Source organism: Apteryx rowi, unplaced genomic scaffold (genome assembly GCF_003343035.1).
Source record: "Apteryx rowi isolate R43461 unplaced genomic scaffold, aptRow1 scaffold_205, whole genome shotgun sequence".
NCBI classification, from domain to species: domain Eukaryota; kingdom Metazoa; phylum Chordata; class Aves; order Apterygiformes; family Apterygidae; genus Apteryx; species Apteryx rowi.
Genome location: NW_020448364.1, coordinates 322 through 22,141, shown reverse-complemented (window position 1 = coordinate 22,141; position 21,820 = coordinate 322). Strand labels below are relative to the sequence as shown.

The following is a 21,820-nucleotide window of genomic DNA, read 5'->3' as shown; positions in this document are numbered from 1 at the left end:
TAAACTAAACCCAGAAAATGGTCTAATTATACCTTTGTGCTAGAAAACTGAATAGTGCCAGGGCCTGGGCAACAGTGCCAGGCAGGCTTTCTAGCCAGGGCTAGCCAGTCATCTCCCAAGCAATTCCCAGCAATTCCCAGCCATCGTCCCGGAGTCAGCATGAACCAGGCTCCCTTCCTAGGAGGCACGTGAGAGGCAGCCACCCTGTTTCGCCAGCTCAAGATGCCAAAATAACATGAGCTGGCCTCAGGACCAGCAAAAAGGTTGTGGCTTGGTACACTAATATAGGTATACCCTAAATAAACTAAGTTCTTTACATCTCATAAACTGTGTGAGCCCTTTTCCAATAGCAGTCTCACCAGGACTGCAGCCCAAGGTAGCATCGTCTCCCAGCATCTACAGAATATGTCCATTTTACACCCAACAACGCATATGGCAGTTTATTCCTGTATCCTAGCACTGCTACTACATGATCAAGTCGTTTTCTACTGTGATACCATCAGTCTTTTTATAGATACATCTTCTCGTGAGATGCAGACTCATACAACGCAATTTTGGCCTATATTTTTATTCCTAGATGCCTAACACTATGATCAGCTGCATTAAGTGTAGAGATGATTCTGCCTAACTTAAAAAGTCCTACAGACTTAGGAATTATTATCAGGGAATTATTTCATTCTTTAGTTACTACCATGAGTTTTCAGATGCATTCTGGTTCAAGAACTAGACTTTCTATTTTCATTTTGGTATTACCATGTGGTCTTCAACACTGAATTTCCACCTGAAAAAAGTGTATATACTGATGACGTCTAAACATGCTTAGTCCTATCTTCTACATATTGAATAACAGAGGGAGAGATACTCAGTATTATAACAATAAGATAGCTTATCCCAAAATCCACAAGACTTTTAAGATTCTACAGAAAGTTTGACAAGCAATCTGAATACTCAAGAATAAGTAATCATCCTCCCATTAATCTTAGTGAAATTTAATTTGCTCCTTATTCATGAGAATGCTTACAAACTGAGCATTTTAAAACCTTTTAAAAACTTTGGTCTCTGATCTATTCTCATTGTCTTAGCTAAGAGAAATGCAAAAAAAAATTAAAATTGAAAAATAAAGCTTTTTTTTTTCAAGTTCCTCTTTTTAATAATCTACAGCTTTACTTTTTAACAGCTAGGAACATCCTTTCTTCTTTTTAGGAAGTATAATTCTTTTTAAACAACAGTTCACTCTGAGAACTTGTGCTGCATTTATGCATATTTCATTCACTATGAAATAGAAAGAACACATGCTTCTGCAGTTTACTGAAGCAAATTCACTTTGCTTACTTATCCTATTGCCAAGAGACAGGAGATAATCCACATTTCATATCACATGAAAAATAATCTACCTATTTAAAATTAAAGCTACAACTTCGAGAAATGACTGACTGCAGGAAACACAACAGGCTGCAGTTGTGTTCCTCGCTATGTGCTGCAAATCAGGCTATGTGAGATTTTCTTCCAGGCTACTATTTCCTTTTAAACTATATATAAGATACTGAGAAGCATATCCATGACTGAATGAGCTATTTTGTACTACAAACTGAAAAATTTGTAAGCCAGCATTTCATACGCAGAAATAGCCCGGGGAACAGCAATTGCTACATTGACCTATACTATTTCCCTCCCATAGTGGGTGTGACAGTGGGTTCGCTTGTCTCTCTCTTGCTGTATCACCGAGATCCACTGAATTAGGCAGCCCTCTCTTTATCAGGCTCTCACAGCCTTCTGCTGTCCTGCAATGCCTTCAGCCCTTGACACCAACATGAGGTTCAAGTTCTCTGCCCTGGCTCTTCTTCTGGAAGTGATCATCATTGTTTTGTTCGGTTTATTCGTGGAATATGACAGCAACAATGTCTCCCAGAATACTATATATCCATGTAAGTATCGCTGTTTAACATTTATAGTAGTTAGAAGTTCTTTAAAATAATCCTAAGCAAGATTTCTGAACAAAGAGGATACAACTTATGAGACCAAACAGTATAGCTACAAAAGAAAGGCAGGCTTTGGGGCAAACAAACTTTTTCTGGGGTGTGAAAGCAGTAGGTTTCAAAGCTAAATTCAAGTTGAGCACATATATTCTGAAAGTAACTAACTGCTGAGAAGTTAGCTGTTCCAGGAGAAAAGTCCTTTTTCTATAGTGTTTTTATAGCAGGTTGAAACTTGGAGAAATCTGAATTTCTTTGAACAGTTCTGCCATTTTCCAGAGATGAACGACAGTGCTCCTTGGACTGTCTGATTACTGTACCAAATGAAGACAATGAATAGAACCTGCCATTACTATTGACCAGGTTTCAAAAGGTCATCTTATCACAACATGAAAATAGGCAGTATATTCAGCACTGTTAAAAAATACGTTTGCAGAAAATGGACTACATGAAGCCAATAGCTTTTGACACAAAGTGGAGAAATCCCTCCTACCTTTCAAAGCAAAACAGTGGCCCAGCCGTGGTGTTTGGACGGTAGTAATGTTCAGTCTGTAAATGTTTTGGTTGATTTGTTGTTCTGGAAGTGCCTGATGGAGTCTACGGAGAACGCTTTGGGCATGAGAAGTAGTTGCTGACTTCTCCCACCCTTCCCTTCTTATGCAAAGAGCGGGTTCTTGTGAATAAATAGCAAGAGAAGTTTGCAGAGAAACATCCTGTGTCTTTCTACACTAATGAAAGTTTGTTGTTGTTCTTCTTGTCTCTGATATTGTAAAAATTTGTAGTCCTGATTGCAATCCTCTTAACAATGATCATAACGATACAGAATTCCTAGCCTGTGTGTAGTACACATGCACGTATCGCTCTTTTTGTGTTATTCCAGCAGGCCTTTCAGTGACTGTTACAGGGGAACGTAGTCTTGGGGTCAGTTCACACCTCATTAGTCACATTGTGTGTCCTTACACAGAACATTGTCTGCTTGAGACAACAGTGAATACAGGGATTTATTCAGCTCCAGATGCAAGTCAGCTGATGGACATCAAGGGCCAATTACCCACATTTGGGCAACTCCATTGTAATGTAGCAGTGTCTCCAAGAGATGAATTTTGCACTGCCTATTAGCTTCCTTTTAGTCACATGTATGCTAGTAAATTAAGCTAGTAAATTAAGCTGTGCCAGAGCTTATTCTTTGTCTAAGGCACTGCCTGGCTATGTCCATCATATTGAACTATCTCAGCTCCTAAACTAGGTGGCTGCGTCCCGACAGCATGTTGGGGATCATCCCTGGTCCACTATTGCCTGGGACAGTGGTAGATGGCCTAGGCCAAAACCATGCCAGGGGCTATGCTAACAATTTAACAGCACAGATTGTTGTACTGTGATACTTTTATTTTACTAATATATCTATAGCCTAAAACACCTCTCCAGCAATCCCTTCTCTGCCTCTTCCCCAAAACAACAACAACAAGTACAGCCACAGAACAATAGTGTTTTAGGCATCCCCCTCCTGGTATAATTTTGGGAAGCCATAAGGACACATCTAGGCCATGTATCCCTCAGATTCAGGTTAAAGATCTATTTGATCTGCAAGAACAACCCTCTCCAGGTGGAATATCACTGCTTCCGGCTCTGGTGCTCTCTCTGCACTTTCTTAGACTCCCTCTTACCAAGGAAAATGAAAGAAAGTGCCTGGGTTGCACACTTCTAAGAATTAAGGTGTAGCACATTTCCTTTTAAACTGTGAGTCTTCTGGACGGAGGCTTTCTGTGCCACACATAGCACCATGGGTACTGTGCTTCCTGGGGAGCTCCTGAGGTAGGCTGTTCTAGCGTTAAAACCCTGTCCTTGCCCTTGTGTGGAGCCCTGTTTTTCTATTTAACATCTCTACTTTAAAAGGAGGGCAGAGAAAGGGCAGGGTCCTCATCCAACTCATGGAGGAAAGGATTCTTCTCACCAAATGTTAACTCTAAAAAATAGGCCTTAAAATGTAAGCTATTCAGTTAGGGATCATCTATAGTCTTTCCCTCCCTAAGATCAGTGTGAGACACATGGGAAAAATTGCCCTGTCTCTGTCTCTCTCCACCTCTGTCTCTCACCCCTCACAGGCAGTGTACGACTATGTTATACAAACACACTGTCCTCCAGTTGTCCACACTACTGAACTGTTAAGAAGCTTCTGGCATGTTTTTGGCTCATGGAAACCAGCACCCTGATCTCCAGCATGCCTCTGTATGGCTTTAAGCATTGCATGGGTCAGGGACTATTCACAAGACATGGCACAGGTGAGAATGCTGCTTCAGGATGGAAAAGTATTTAGTTGTGTGGCTGTGTCATTTGCCCTTTGCTAAGTTGTGTCGTTTGCCCTTTGGCCTGGGAACAGGCCCTTGAGTTTACCAGTATGGATATAAACTAAGCAAACACTATAGATGTAATGTTGGGCTTTTCAGTGCTCACCTATGATTAGATGAATCCCATTCACAGCAAACAAGTGGAAAAAAGGAGCAGTATTTCCTGATACCTGTGCTTTCACTTTTAGACCATCTTCTCTCAAAAATCCCTGTCTACAAAGTGCACATAAAAGCATAGAGTTTGCGGGAGTATCTGGCCAAAAGTTAAGGCTATGATAGTATAGATGTATTGAGAGAGATTCTGAGTCTGGACTTCCCCTGAGCTCACAAAATAGTGGGTCCAAACTGCTTCACATGCTCTCTTCAGGCAGCCCTGGGACAGTAACTTCATCTGTACCTCATTCTATGGTAGATTTAGTTGCTTCATCTAGGGTCCAATTTATATTGCCAGATCTGCAATGCAAGGCCTGCTTTTGTATGCCTTAAATACCTCAGTGCCATGGACCTGAGTTGTTTCAGCATTTTTGGATTCATTCCTTAGAAAGGTGAAAAAAATGGTTGAAAGCCACCATAGCTTTGGACCCAGATAAGGAGGCCTGAGCTGAGATCATTCCCAGCTTTGCATCGTATATGTTTCTGGAGGATCCAAGTACAGGAATGGTGAATTGGATGGACAACTTTATGTGTGGTGTACCAGTGTAATGGGAGGAAAAGGGTGTGCGGTGGTTTTGTGAGTACTCCTAGGTGGTTTCTGCAGTGCTGGCATCCAGGATGTAATGTTCTGTGTCTGATCCACGTCCCAAGGCTCAGAAAGTTTTCTGTGCCCTTCTTGTTCTGGGTTGTAAGGTTTTCTTCTTCAGGCAGAGCAAAATTACAGTTTAAGTATAAACCTGGATTCCACAAACATCTTTTCATTGAGACTGACCATCATGCGGAGTCCTTGCAGTGAAATTAATATATTGGCTTTGAGCAGCCTTGGCAGAATCGCGTGCATTGGTTTTGTCCAGGAATAGCTGGAGTGTTTTTCCCAGTCTTTCTCTTCCTGTCTCACAGAATAGAAGTGCTATAATTTATTAAATACAATTAGTCATTAAAACAGCTTATTTCATATTGTGCGGTTTTCTCCATCATTTGAAACCATTTCAGACCTATTGTTCTTTAAAAAAAAAGGGTAAGAGGTAGTTCAAGAACAAGGTCCATACTAGGCAAATTCAAGATCTTCAGTTTGTGAAAATTATCCTTAACATCCATGAATTAACCTAGTTTTCCCCAGGACTTTTAATCTGATGTGTAAGTAAGTCCAGACACCTGTAAAACATTTATATGAATCCTGGATAACCCTCAGGAGGCCCCAGGATTACATGTCAACAAGCCACTTGTTTCCAACAGAATTGCATCTTTAGGGCTGTGGTAAGATTTCCAAAAGCATCTTTCAAAAAAGACTTGATCATGCAAAAGCCCTGTTGATGGACATTGATAATTAAACTACTTGGTCATCAAGATGCTTTTGAAAACTGTTCTTTGGTTCATACTTAGTGTCAGGTGACTTAAGCAGTAAAGCATCTTTTACTAATCTAGACATGATTCATTGCATTGTTGTAAACATGAATGGCTTTTTTTTTTTTTATGAGAGCAATTCACTTGTTTTGTCTGCAATGATTTAACCAGCAGATTACAAACAAGAGAAAATAATATGCTGAATGCTAACAATTCATAGTTTCCTCTGGGAGACTGGGAGATCCCTTTTCCACAGAGCAGGCTGCTCCTGTGAATGTGCACAATTAAGGCTCGGGTTGTTCCTTAGGCTTTACTGGAAAGTCCATAACCCAGGTTGATTCAGAGTCTAAAAAGGCAAGCAGTGGGTCATTTTCAAATGCACCTCTCATTTTGGTGCATGAAACTCATTTGCGATATAAACTAAAAACTATTGAAGTCCTATATCTCTTTGTAGTTTGTTATGCTAATAGTTTATTTAATACATTTGCATTTGTTTCTGTTAAAGCCAAACAAAAAGGCTACTGTTGTAGAAGTTGCTTCTTTTATAGATTTCTCCCCTAGTTCTGTATTTGTTTGGCACCATTAATAGGCCTGTTATAGAATAGTTTTACAAGAGTCAGTCCAATAAACCAGGCCACTTCTAATATGCAAAAGTGTTGATCCTGCACATTATTGCATAAAGAGTCACTGGCAAAAAATTATTTTTAAAAGAGGAGAAAAAGGTTTGTTAGGCATCCAGTTTTCACATATCCTCCAAAAAGAGGGGGTGGCGAGTAGAATCTCTGATTACTCCTTCTCTTATTTGAGAAGATCTTTTTCATGTGACCCACCAACATATCTTTGTCTCACTTGCAAGTCTGTGACTCCAAATAAACTGCTGAACACCAGGCTGCCAGCAGAAACCAGGGCAGCTGTAGACAGCGTCCCCACCCTCAAAATAACGGGACCCCTAGGCACTATTTTTGAGTGCGGTGTGCACTATACAATTTTAAATTCTTGACTACATACAATTTTTGCTGTTGGCAGGATCAGGAAGGTTGTTTAAGCACAGTTTATGTTGTCCCAAGACATATCTTTTCAGTTTCTTGCAATGCCCTTTTAAGCAAGGAAATATGTTGAACTTTAAGCAAGGTGATTATTTTCACTCAGCTTTGCAATACAAAATTTGCTAGTGTACCAAAAGAGCAGCAGTCCAAATGGGAGAGCTAAGTTGGCTGTATATCTCTTAAAATAAATAGTAAGTACAACACAAAATTTTGGAAAGTAGTTCTGGAAATTGAGTAACATGGTGGAAAACAGGGAGATTCCAAAGGGCTGCAGGAGCCTCAGAAAGTCATGTCACTGGCTATTATCAAAGTCAGTAAATACATGTGAAAAATCTAGTCCAAAGAGGAAGTGAAAGTGATGTGAATGTCTGCGCATTTAGACCCTARTTCTTAAAAGTGTGCAACCCAGTGTAAATGTTCTTATTTGCATGCATGTATGCATTTCAGTGCTATGTCAAGACTAGCATATGACAATGCAAATACAAGACAGTTTATTAGGAAACTCCAGTAATTTATTATACTTTTGGGCCCTCTTTTGGCTAAAGATGGCAATGCATATAGCAAAACTACAGGAATCATATGAAAATACCACTGCTGGCAAATGTAACTTCAAGCCACATACTATATTTACTAGGTCAGTGTCTCAGTTTTTCCTACGTATTTGCATCTAAGGACCAGTGAAAGAGAAATTAAAATAATGAGTTTCTCTCTACTGAGGTTCTTACTAACAATAAAATCAGAAAAAAATCTTAATTACAGGACTCAGATCTGACAGGTGCACAGATCATTACACCACATTAAATACTTCAGAATAACAAAATATTTTAAAATGGAAAATAATATGATATCCATGTTATGATGATAAATTCAGTTTGCATTAAAAAGCCTGAAAATGAAAAAAATAATACTTCAAAAAAGTAATTAAAAGAATTAGCCATATTTTAACATTTAGAAGTGTTTGAAGGACAGATAAGTATATGCTGGTTATCAGTATTAATATTAGTATAGTTCTTAAAGGCAACTTCTAAACTAGTAAATTACAAGTGCCCAGGTAAAGAAATTAGAATCAATTTTTTGTAAATTGTTTTAAATCACAGGCATACCTTTGTAGTGGGCCAACTAGCATGTGTCCAAATAATTCCCATGTATATTTTTGGAGTTAGGCCAGAACATTTTGGAGGTGACAACCCTGATCTGAGGGGAAAAGAATTTGCTGTATGGACGTGAAGCTGTGATATTCCAGGTAGCTCCAGGCCCAGAGTGCAGTTCCAGGCACATTCAATTTGCTAGTATAGGTATAGAGCTAGTGTTCTTTGCATAATGATGCAGCAAGTAATAAAACCGATACTGGGTCATGAATTTTCAAAACGCTCAATCTGCAACAAGTAGGCTCATCATTAAATGTGGATGGTTGGATCATACTGACAATATGAGTTTGGAATCAATTTCCTTTCTATTAAACCCTCCTTTTTACCTGGCTTTCCTCCATCTATAGTCCCTGTTTACATAGATTTTGTTTTTCCCTTAAGTCTTTCAGGATGTCCATGTGATGATATTTGTTGGATTTGGTTTCCTGATGACCTTTCTGAAGAAATATGGATTCAGCAGTGTTGGTATCAACATGCTCATTGCTGCCTTGGGTCTCCAGTGGGGCACCCTGATGCAAGGATTTTGGCACATGAAAGGAGGGAAAATTAGTGTTGATATCAAAAGGTATGTATGACATTTCCAGAATTGACAATCTGCCCCTTAAGATATCAGGAAAAGACATAAAACTACAACAGCTGTGAGATCAGACTTCTGAGCTCACTAAAATTTGATGGAGCATTACTGCCAGCCTCTCGGCATTCATCAGTCTTTCATCTCTCAAGAGGCAACACTAGTGCATTGGGCCAAGGTAAAACAGGATGAAATTTGGGTCATAAGCTACAGGTGGGCCATATGCCATGTAGAGAGACCCTCTTTGAATCTCTGGAGCCCTGGAAATTTCAATATTTCCCTCACCAGCACGGCACCGGGAGCTCTCCAGATCTCTCCTGTATCCAGCAAGCACAAAAGGGTCTGTCCTCCCATGGTACATGGGGTCACAGAGGAATTGCTGGACCAGTGTGTTTATCTACACGTGAGGTTTTCCCCTGCTTCTGGAGAAACTATGCGCATGAGCATCATGCTTGGAGCCTGTTTTCAGATACTGCAGTAGACTTTGGACCCCAACCGTAGAATAAGAAACCTTTGCCCATGAATGTCCCTGGATATTTTTAACCCCCTTCCCACTAATCTGTCTTGCATCTGCCAAGGTCACAGAGTGCTTTCCACATTTGCAGTTCTCCTTCCTGAGAAAACTTGTGGGCTGTTTTGAAAGAAACAGCATCCAAACATTACTGAAGGACATGCAGGATAATATAAATAGCTCCTGAATGTTTACAGACAAACCTTTGATGAGGGAGCTATAACTAGTATCCCTCCATCCTGGAGGTCTTTGACCAATTTGTGTTTTCATTTACCTTTGTCATTCTTCATACCTGTTAACATTGCTCCTTCCTGACATCAGCTAGTGCAAACCTGATGCACCATGTCAGAAAGGCACGTAAGGCTTTTGAAATGAGCTAAACCATCCAAACAAAACCAGAAGCTCCCTCTTGTCTTTGGAATTCAAGCAAAAATAAGAGTTGGAAATATCCCTGTGCATCCTCAATACAAATCTCATGTGTCTTTTCACTGTAATTTCAACTAGCTGCACACAAATATGGTCCTGCACTTTATCCTCAGTAACCAATGAGATCCCCTTGCCTAAGAAAGGAAAGGTTTGATTTAATTTTTATCCACAAAGAACAGAATGTATCTTAATAGTTTTAAATCTCAAGTGTTAAAGCTTTATCATTTTACTGATATGATAAGTTTTAGTCCATCTTTATTTCCAGAAAGCTGATTTTTCTTTTTCTGCATATTTTTTCTTTCTTTTTTTTGGTTTTGTTATGATTTATTTTCTTAACTTCAGCATGATAAATGCAGACTTCAGTACAGCAACTGCTTTAATTTCATTTGGAGCTGTCCTGGGGAAAACAAGTCCAGTTCAGATGCTGATCTTGACGATTTTGGAGATCACAATCTTTGCATGCAATGAACATCTAGTTACAGAAATACTTCAGGTACAAGTATTTAGAAATAATTGTCCTCTGGTTATAACAAATACTAATCTATATGGGGTGGTTTGTCTTCCACAGCCATCTGCCTCCTCTCACATCAAATTCCGCAAGTCTTTGCTCTTCTTCTTCAGTCCGGCTTCTCCTGTTCAGATATCTAACTGTTTCATCTCAGCTTAAGATACTGCTTCTGTCTATATGATACGCTTGGGCTGAACAACACACTTAAGCTATGGCAGCCTAACAAGTTACTACTATCAGCCTCAAACTACCTTAAACAGAAAGACCTATCTGTATTTTTGCTTCTCCCTAGATGCAAGGTAATGTGTCTTTAATCTCAGTTTCAGAGATCAGAAAGAAAGCCCCTGCTAAATACTTCTTCATTCTCTCCAGATGCCCTGGTTTGGGCAAAAAATGATGGCAATTTTAAGTATATATTTGAAAAATGTTTATGAAAGTAAGAGTATCAGCTAATTATTAAAAGAAAGCATTACAGGAAATATGAATGTGTATGGTCAGGAAAGCTAAAAGCAAGCTGGTGTCCATATCTAAAGATCCTCTGATATCTATTCTACTGATTTTGCTTTTGATTATAGAAATCTTTGATTTTGATTATAGAAATATTCTTTCCTTGATCTTAAACTATCTTATTTTTCCCTGTATCTCCCTTAGTTGAGTAAATAGGTAAATACTATTCTTGGAGCTTAGTCAGTCATGGAGCATAATCAAAGAATGTTGCATTTTTTAACTAGAGAGGCACTTGAGCAAGGAATTCTAACAACTCAGATTTGAACAATTTTCAGATCTGTTTCACTGTTTACTATAATCACTCATAAAATCCATTGTGATCCTTCAGCAGTGATCAGGTATTCTGCTTTCCAGTGCTATTAGACAAAAGAATCATGAAACATTTTGAAGACCATACTAAAAGAGATGATCAATAGAAGTGTTTCATATAAATTCTGATTTGTAGTTATAGTGTCATGTGCGTTCTTATTAGTGACAAGTTTTCACTTTGTAATATTTTCAGTTTACACATTCTACTCCCTACCATAGAAAATAAACGACAGAGTCATCCAGACTTCTCATTCGCCAGGTCCTCATCCTTCCTCTATTTAAAATTTGTGGTATTGTTTTGGATCCCTGTTGCAGGCCACAGATGTTGGAGCCTCAATGACTATCCATGCTTTTGGAGCTTATTTTGGTTTGGCTGTAGCCCTAGTCTTGTATCGTCCTGGCTTGAAAAACAAACATGAAAATGAAGAATCAACCTACCACTCTGACATATTTGCCATGATTGGTAAGTAGAAGAAGCACAGGGAAGTAACAGTGAGCTCTGATTAGTTGTCCATCCTTCTTCAGTTTGTTTTTAAGATTGCCTATTGTTATGCTGCATCCATTTTTCTGCATACAGTTCTGGAGTCATATTCTTTTCTGTCTGATGTATGCATTAAGTTTTCAGTGCAACCCATATTTTTACAATTTTTCTTTGGATAAAAAGAGGAAATATCAAATTAAACATGCATTTTCACTGTGCATTGATGGGGAGTCCCTTCTTGTGACTTCTGTTATGAGCAGCATCTCCATAGAAATTGGCCATATTCAGCTGTGCCCTGTCCTTCTAATAAATGTTATAAAATATATGGTTTATGGAACTGGACATGCATCTATCTCTCACTGAGACCTGTCCATAGATCAATTTTTCAGCTAAAACCATCAGTTATATCAATAGGTGATAAAGGATTTGTATGTGAACTGTCTTGCACCAGCATACATCCTATTCTGTCACCATTTTTACAGAGGTTGTGAGCTCTGGAAGTGAGGGGTGTGTGTGACACAGCAAGGGGTTATAATATCTTAAAGTCCTTCAGTAAGATTTGACAGAGAGCATGTGTCAGCATCCCAGCTGCTAGTGTCAAAAGCTTCTGCATAATCTGTTATTTCTTCCAGGATTTTGGTTRTTTCATATTTCATATTGGCAATCTTCCTGACTTCCTATAGGTAGTTCTTTTGCATTGAATCTTTCACACTAAAATATCTCTTGTGACTGAATAGTCTTTGTTTGGTTTTGTCTTATATTCATCCAGGCACCCTATTCCTTTGGCTGTTTTGGCCCAGTTTTAACTCTGCCATTGCACATGACCAAGATTCCCGGRCTAAAGCAATTGTGAACACTTACTACTCCCTTGCTGCATGTACTGTCGTAACATTTGCCCTCTCCAGCCTGGTGGATCAGAGAGGCAAATTCAGCATGGTAAGAGTCATGCCAAACCCTCTGTTAAATTGAGTCACTCCTCTAAAGTAAGGATAATGCTGTAGATTTCCAGCATCTATGAGCTATCTGGAGCCTTTGCTCACAGTGTGGGCAAAATTAGGGCTATTATGCTTCTAAAAGGTTCAATGCCAGATTGGACCATGAGTCATCCCTCCTTGCATATGCGTCCTCAATGGGATCAGTTCATCTGGAGAGCCCAGTGCTGTCAGACATTATAGTGATGGTCCTGCTCCCTTGTCCACAGAACCAGCTGTGGACAAGAGCCACAGGCACATTACTCCAAGGTTCAGGTGGGTTTTGGGGTCTTATTCCAAAGAAGTTCTTACATAAATTACTGTATTGAAATAGCTAAAATAACTCTCTGAAGGCACTTGACCTGTTCCCTGACAGTCTCAGTGCTCAGCTGCACAACAGCCAAATCCAAATGAGATTGGAGGTGCCAGGATCCCACGCTTTCCTCTCCTTGCCCTAAAATCCATGTTTTCACCCACTACTTTGCAGTTGTTGCAGTGCTCATCCAAGCCCAGTGTGAGGTGGTCCAGTTCAATGAGTTTTCAGAATTTGTTGCTGTTGTGGGAATCAGTTCTTGCTGGCTCAGGCTGACTTAGCAAGAGTTTGGATGAACTTCAGTAACTTTACAGAGAAAGGACGGGGATTCTGCTTTCGGAAGCCAGAAAGGGGGACAGGCCCATAGCAGACCCAGGCTAAACTGGCTCAGAGTACTGGCTCAGTTTTGAACTAAATCCAGAAATGCATAATAGGGAGGCACATTTTAAATTCCTCTTCAGCTTTCACTGGACAATTCCTATCTAACAAAAAGAAAAAGAAAAAAAACATGCAAGCAAGGCTTTCAAGTCATTCGGGCCCCCAAAAAGTCTCTATTCCACATATATCATCTTCACTGCTGTATACTCTGTGCAGGTTCTCATTCAAAATGCCACCTTGGCAGGAGGAGTAGCAGTGGGTACCTGTGCCGACATGTCAATCTACCCTTTTGCTGCCATGTGCATTGGGAGCATTGCTGGGATCATTTCTGTCCTTGGGTTCAAGTTCCTGACTGTAAGTACCTAGGACCTGCCTCTGCTCTCATTTACTTTATTGCTTCATTGACTTGGTTTACTAGAAATGAATTTTAGTAACTGGCTTATACTCTACAGATTGCACATGCTAGTTAACTTATTTTGAAATCAGTGTGACTTAAATATATGCTTGTGAACCGTCTTGAATTTATCATCTAGCTAAAAATGTAGATGGATTGTGTAGATTTTAGAGTTCATTGAACTTGGGATTTCTGTTCCAAGGAACTGGCAGGATTTTGCTCCAAGCCCATGTTTCCCAAACAACCTCCACCAGAAGAACTGTGCTTCAGATTAACACTGAAACAGTATTGATTAAATTTTGGTGTTGTAAGATTTCTAAATAAATCTGTAATGGAAAATATTTTGAAGTCCAAAGTGGAAGTGTTTCATATGCAAAATGTCGAAACAAAATAATCTGACTAAAACTCTCCATTTCGGGAGTGCTGCTTGTTTTGATTTCAACAAAGTGGCATTTCCTGATGGAGAAACATTCTGGAAGAAAATAAGTGACTAGCAGACTCAGAACAGGCATGTATGTTTTAGCCACTTCTTTCAGTCTTTGTTACAGTGGCTGAAAAGATCAGGAACATCTCAGAACTACCATGTTTTGTACCATTACAAYGGCGCATTGTACATTTGTACCATTATACTTAGTTACCCAGTTTTCTGCATGTACATAGTTTCACAATGAAGGGGAAGATAGCAGGTTTTATAGCCAAACTTTACCTATATACAGGAAACGTTTACTTGTTCTTCTCCATTTATTTCTTCTGCCTATCATTCTAGAGATAATGGAAGACTATAAATTCACCACAAACTTTGTGTTTCCCCTCATTTCAGCCTTTTATGGCCTCCAAGCTGAACATTCAAGACACTTGTGGAGTCCATAATTTACATGGTTTACCTGGAATACTGGGAGGTATCGCAGGCATCATTGTAACTGCAGTGAGAAAAGAAATCAGGTAAATTATAGAGAGGAGAAAGAAAGAAGTTTCCTTTAGTGAAGGCTTATCCTAGTTTTTTTTCCCTTCCTTGGATCTAGTTATGATTTATTTTCACAAAATGCACCTTTGGTTTGATGCCAGACATGGTGTTCTGGTTTAAATACAACTCTTCTTGATATACTGCCTTTAATACACTGTTTATATGCCAAATGTGTTCCATATTAACAGCTCAGGTAAAAATTAAAAATCGTAAAAAACAACAACTTACAGCACAGTGCATCAAAAGTAATAGAATCATTATCATTATTCTACAATTACACTGCTGGCAGCTGTAAGATATCCAAGAAAAAGATCAATTGGCAAATGGGCTATTTCTACTCTTTTACAAAGAAGGCTACAGGAAGACGAAATGATGGTCTTTTTCACAAAGGAGAACATTCCCAGAAGGCTTATAAGATACTAATAACCTTTTCAAAGAACTTATGCTGAGTTTTAGTCTAAAACAAGACTGAAATAAAATCAATCTATCTCACATAGTTTATGCCTTGGCCACAACAATGATAGGATATGAGCCACCCTGTCCAGCAGAGAGCAAACATGAACAGAGCTGTAAGACAGAAGCTCAGGCTCAAGGTGTAACAATTTTGAATTGTCTGTGGTTTACTTTTCTGTCCTTTTCAGGGCAACTGCCCGCTTTACTCCTGACATGCAGGCTGCTGCCCTGGGCAGCACGATTGCAATTGCACTGGCAGGCGGAATATTGACAGGTCAGTACAATGCATACACCAAATGAAAGCAAAGTGAATTTAGAGATGTGCCCATAGAGAACTTCCATGTGTCAACAATTTTGTGTGAAAAAGTCAAAGATTTGATTTATCTATATTACGCTGGTAAATATGACACAGGATTTACAAGAGACCCATGCCCGGCCCATGCCCAAAGGCAACTGGATTTCTGCATGTGATTCCCATCTCCTGTGCCTTTTATGTGGAGAATAATCAATTGAGATGATTTAGTGGTTCCTTCTGGCTCAATATTGGTAACTCTAAACCACTAGAACATATTCTCCCAAAAGCTGGACTTCAGCTGAGGATTCCTTAGTCTGATGTAGGACCTTTGCAGGTTCTCTGGTATGTGTAGAGTAAATGGAAACTTCTACGATCTGAGCCACTGATCTCAGACAAACCTGTACTGTGCAGCTGCCATATATGATATCCAAAGGCCGGTAACTTGATTATACTTGGGCAGATTGCTTGAGGACATATCCCAGGTCACAGCATCATTCCTGGGGGAAAAAAAGGATAATTCCCAAACAAAAGTTCAGGTTGAAACAGAAAAATCCAGGATGAAATCTGAGAAGGGTCTGTGTAATTAAAAACAAGCTCTCATCAATGTCAACATGCAGCAACCTGCATCACATCCAATAATGAGAGGCGCAATGTCCCAGGAGGACTGGACCTTTCTGTAGACTAGAAAACGAGGCAAAGAACTTAAATGACTCCCCAGGGCCCATCTGAGAAACATCTTTTTGGGCACATTGTCTATTTTTTAACCTCTGATACCCATTTCCCTGCAGGTGGCATTCTAAAGTTGCCCTTCTTGGGACAAGCATCTGATCAGAATTGCTTTGATGACTCCGTTTATTGGGAGGTAAGATATAGTCTATGGTTGGAAAATGATCCTGATGGAGAAGCTTCAATTTTGTCATGTAGGAAGACGTACAGCACACTACAGTCCTGCTCTTCTGGGGTTTGTGGGGACACAGTGCGACCCTTCGTTAAAATAGAAAGGATCACTTGCACACAAGAACTTGAAACTGTTGCCTCAGGCTTTGACTTTATCAAGGCCTCCAGGATCTTTTTGAACTTTTTACCTAATCATGTCTTTTGCATTAGACTGGCCTTGAGAAAAAAGTAAAAATACAACCAATGAATTGAGACTAGAATTACTTTAACTCCCTTTTAGTGCTGTTTAARAACATATTTAGCAACATTCTTGGCTGCTTTTCTAGTGTCATCTAGGATTTCCTGCCAAATTAAATTTAGAGCATATATTCAGTATTTATAGGGGCAGTCCCCCTTAGACTGAGAAGAAGCTCTTCTTTCTGACTGAGTGATCTGACCATTGAGGTTATTGTTCAGAAGAAGACCTGCCTCCTGGCACCATTGGTTTATGCATGAAGACACAGATGGGGATGAGAAACAACTACATCTGAATAGTCCTTCTATACTCAAAGAAAGATAGCTTTAGATTGCAGTTCATTTGAATCATTTCAGACCTATGTTAGGGTTAGACGAATTAGGATCTTAAAAGTCCATACCCTCCACTGATTGTGGTGGACCCTTCATTGACTACCTCAGATGTGGAGCTCTACACTGCAGACATCCAGATTTGATCAGTTCAGTCCCACACATATCTCCGAGTTAGATGACTACAATCAAGTGCATGAACTCAGACATACATTTCTTCTTGGCTAACCTAAGAAACTCACAGTTCTGTTTGTAGGCTTTCTGCATCTCCCTTCAGTATAGACTGACGATATATTCTTAAATTAGGCAGTCTGAATTTTGTCTTTTATGCTAGGACAAGCTCAAAAAGGCAAGATAAGAAAAGCATGATATAAAATCCATGTAAATAAAATATTGTGAACCCAAAAGGAGAATTTACGAATTTTCTCATGAATAAATCTCTGGCAGGAACAATGCAATTTGGCTTTCGGTCAGAGAAAACTTGTGGTCTAAGGGGAAGTTGTGAGCCAAAAGATCAGCTGTAGAGGTGACAATCAGAAAAAAAGCACCTTTTAATGACATCTGTGCAAGTCATTTGCTGTTTGACCTTGGAAGAGTCACAAGCATTATTTACAGCAAGACTTGAAACAGGCTATCTTATATACATGCTGAAAAATGACAGGAAGAAGACAATTTTGAACTGTGACTGAAGAATTCACAGCATGTGAATGACTGAATTATCCCTGTGTTGACCAGTGATAATAATACAACTGTGCTCAGTTGAAGGTCCTGTAGTATCAGCAGAACTACTCATAGAAATAAGATAAGTGAGCTTTAATAGGAAAGGAGGTTTATATTTGGCATACAACTTCCTTTGAGTTTCTTTAGAGATGGAGACCTTGTTTCCTCAGAGCTCTTCAAAAGCCCAGATAGGACTTTTGCACACTGGTAGCTAGAGTGAATGTTAAGGTATTCTTTTATTAAGAACACCATGAATTCATTCCTCACAGTTCAGAATTGCTGGCTGATGTAAGTCTGGGTTACTGTTCATAAATAGATAGTACATATAAAGAGAATGACCTTATCAGTGCACATTAATCTCCTCCTAGGACAAAATGAGTTCTTTATGTCATTGACTAAACTCTTCTTTGGTTTTCATGGCAGGTTCCAGAAGAGGAGAAACTATATGAGATTCATTCCAACAATCATGATGAGCACAGTAGATTTGAAGCCACGATGTAGAAAAAAATTTTTTTTTAAATCTCTGTCCTAATGGTGCTGTTTTCAGTTTCTAAAGTTAAAAAAAAATCTGAATATCATCCTAACCGCTCCTGGTTTTCAAGAAGGAGCTGTAGATAGCTATATTTCTGTAATATAAAACAAGCTTTATTTTAGTATATGTTGTCATTACGCTAAGCTCAGTTGAAATAATTGGCTCCTTTCAATATATTTGCTCATCTAAAATGAGAAAAAAGAACATGCATTGTTCTAGAAAGTTATCTGTATTTTACCATTTGTCATCACTGAAACAATATAACCATTGAAATAATCTGTGTGTTTCAAGCCTATTACAGGATACCATATTTAATTGCAAGATTCCTGAGTGAGAGTCACATCCTTTAACTGCTTAGGGGTAATTAAGCAGATGGTAATGAAGGAATAGATTGATATTGTTTATTTGGATTCTAATAAGGTTTTCACCAGAGCATCCCAGATTAACTTTTTAAGAAAGTGTGTTGTCATATTGTTGGATGGGGGAAAAATCTACTATAAATCAAAGAATGATTAAATGACAGGAGACAAAATGTTGAGATAATTTTCACCGCAAAGCATGGAATATAGCAATTGAGGAAATATGCTAAGTGGCAATATGAGTGGCAAGATTTTTTGTTAATATATTTATTTAAAAAGAGAAGGAAGTGAACTGGTGACAAATTTAATTATCTGTGCAGGATTAATAAGGCTATTTCAAAGACAGGATAAGGGAATCCAGTAGGAGCTACAAAAAAAAAGAAGTGATTATGTAATACTGTCCTGCTAAAGCCAATGTTAATAAGTGGATGATAGAGCTGTTAATGTCAATGGATATAACCTGAACAAAATGCTTGCTCCAAGAAAAGGTATGTGTTGTTAAGGACTGGTCAAAATGCAGCTATGTTCAAACTGCAGAAGACTCAGTGGAGAACATCAGTGTGGCGACTCTCTGCCTTTGAAGTCACTGCCTCCTGAAACAAGATAAAGCAGCAACAGAAAATTGAAGCTAAATTAAGGTAAATTAATTCCACCCAAGTGCTGATTATAACAACTGCCCAGTTATGCAAGACAAAAATTGAGCGAACTGAAGGAGTTCTATGAGATAATAGTAGATGGAAGCCGAGTCATGCATCTGTGCAAACCYAAATGGTGTTATCCATCAAGAGGCAATGGGCAAGAGCTGAAGAACTAACAAAAGGGTTATAGTTCCTCTAGACTTTATTCAGACGTACAAAGCTACCACTAAGGCCTCTGAAGGACAAGCTACAGTTGATGAACTTTCGAGACTTTTGTATTGGCATCTTATTTTTTATTGGAATCTTTATTTCTTATCATATTCTTATCATATTTAAGAGGAAACCTCCTCTCATATGAAATAGCACAGGAGATTTTTTTCTGTTCTGTTTACGTATTTTTCCTTGAAAAATTTAAGAAAGATACTAGACAAGGCTGTCCCTTATGGCACACCACAGTATACTGCTTTGTGTGTCAGATTCATATCTATGACTGACAAAACATGATTGTTGTAGTACACTTTGCACTGTTTCAGATATGTTCTTTTGCAGATGTGCAAGGACTGACTGTTTGCTACTTTGTTAGATGGAAGGAATCTTTGACCCTTTCAAAGCCCTCACACAATTATTTTTTGTGAAAATGGAGAAGGGATTTGATGATGTTAATGTTGAATATGTAAAGATTGTATAAGTATTTTGTACATAATTTACAAAAACAAAGTGTCAAAATACTTGAAAAAAAGATTCCATATAGAGAGAGACTGYAAAAATCTTATCCCTCAAAATCCTATTTGAGGATTCAAAAGGTCTTTCATTCACCTGCAGTGACTGGGGTAATTTCAGTGACTGTGGGTGTTTAATACAGTGGAATACTTGTGTGAGAAAGTGAGAAAGTGAGATTTACTCACTGTGAGTTAATGTTTTAGAATGATGCCCTGAATAGTTATATTTAGTTAGTTAAAACAAAAGGGAAAAAATAAAAGTGTTTTGTTTTCCAGTTCTGCCTTATATTCTTTCTATAGTAACCTAAAACCTTGTCCACCAAGTACTGATTCTTCTCCTCTGCAAAAAACTGCTGCCCCAGAGAAATTAGTCCTTCAGGGTCCCTCAAAAAACAGAGTAAAGAGACTGGTTCTTCTAGAGGGAGATTTATTCCACCTAACCTATTGATCATTTATAGATGAGTCTTTCTTTCCTTTTTGACAAAGAAAGATACTAGAAGACTAGTTTAGCCTGGGAAACTGTGTTTTAGATGGTTAAAACCTAGGAAAGAGGCCAGGAAGCAGTCTTTGGGCCAGGGCTCAAATGGTACTGTACAGATCACAGACACGCACAATGAGACTTTGAGWCTTTCTCCTCCCTCACCTCCAAGGCAGACCACCATAGTTCCCTACACATTTTACCCTTCAAGAATACCCCAAATACACACACACACAGAGGACTGCGTAGTACAGCCTTCAGCAAGAGAACATTAGATGTTGACCTGATTCAGAACTACAGGGCAGACATGTAGGAGATGATCAAATGAAAACACAGGGAAATCCAACAGCTGGAAGCCAAAATTGGTTAGCTTCAGATTAATGTGCATATTAGTGAGATTAACTGAAGCCTTCAAAAATAAAAAAACTTTTCCATGGAATTAAATAGAATTATTGTATTTCCATTGAATGAATAAAAATGGCTTCTGTGGATGTGCCCTTGTCTGGAACAGAAACCAATGCTGTGCTTTCAGTGGTTACTGGGTGAGTCAGTCCTTCTTTGATGACTCTGAGAATCCTCCATCTTCTTTCTTTCTCACCTCTGCCATAACATTTTAGTCACAAGAATACCTGCAAAACTACTTACCAGCATTCTATCAGCTGTGCCAACTAAATTTAAAGGATATATAATCACTTATATGGCCTTTTCTACTGGCACAAGTTCCTGCTCCATTACAAAGCCCAAATGGCAAAGTAACAGCACATATAAATGCTATCATTTCTAGCAGCACTCAAAAATTCTTGAAGAGTACTGCCCTAAAGCATTAGGAAGTATGATTTAACATACTGGTTCAGAGGGAAGGTCTGCCACGGCACAACAGAAGAGGACTGTGCACATCTCTATACCTCATCAAAATACTCAGCCAAGCCGCTGAAGCACTGCATGGCRTTCCTCCAGATCTGAGATCTTCCAAACAACACAACTTTCTACTGTAGCCCTGAGCCAAAGTTTCAGGTGGTCTCAGTGTGGGAAGGCCTTCTCTCCACACACAAGTACTCACAAAAACTCTTTACACACACAGTTGCTCCCACTGCAGCTTGACTTCTACCCAGACTGCTACCACAATACCTGGCACTTGCTCCTTGCAGAAATAGCCTGTGCCATGTTTTTAGAACCTGCCACAGTAGCTGTGTCTGTCCCATTAAGATCAACAGAAAACAAGACCCATTCTCTTGACTCTATGCCAGCTGTTCAGTGAGCACTGTCAATGAATGGATGCCAATACACTGGTTTCTCCCCTCCAGGACCAGGTGCTTGCATCAAAAATGCTGTCCCAGGCCTACCTGAAAACTTTGTCCAGGAATGGACCTAGTAACTGGCTAGTTGGCCAGGATGAAAAATGTGCCTGGGATGATTTGGAAAAAATAAAGATCATGTTCCAGTGCCTTGACACAGCTTACTTTATTACAAGGGACATAGCCAACATGGCCAGCTCTCACAATTTTCCAGAAAGCTTGGTTGATGGCCAGACCAACAATTGCTACACCTCTGTCCATTTTTTTCTAGTTCATTTTACATAAGGAGCACTGGGAAATTAAAAAGAATTCGTCTTGATCTAATAAGTTTGCTACTGAGATGACCAAGAACAAGAAGGAATTTTTCATGCTGCTGAAAGAATGCATGAGTTCCCCCTCCTACACTATGTAAAACTCCATAGAGCAGTTCAGTATTTGACCTTAACAAACACTCTGCTAACAGCTCAGTTGGTTCAAGACATGTCTAGAGAAATGACCTATCAGACCTTGGAGAAGCCACAAATTTTG

General features: G+C 39.1%; 1 protein-coding gene across 1 annotated transcript; it reads left to right on the top strand.

Annotated features, from left to right (window-relative positions):
• Positions 1-1,730: 1,730 nt before the first annotated feature.
• RHAG (Rh associated glycoprotein) lies at positions 1,731-19,794 on the top strand. Its single transcript, XM_026063954.1, has 10 exons — positions 1,731-1,925; positions 8,391-8,574; positions 9,860-10,010; positions 11,157-11,304; positions 12,092-12,258; positions 13,201-13,338; positions 14,199-14,320; positions 14,984-15,069; positions 15,879-15,952; positions 17,695-19,794. Exons 1-10 carry the CDS (start codon positions 1,787-1,789, stop codon positions 17,770-17,772), a joined length of 1,287 nt encoding a protein of 428 aa, XP_025919739.1. The 5' UTR covers positions 1,731-1,786; the 3' UTR covers positions 17,773-19,794.
• Positions 19,795-21,820: the final 2,026 nt, after the last annotated feature.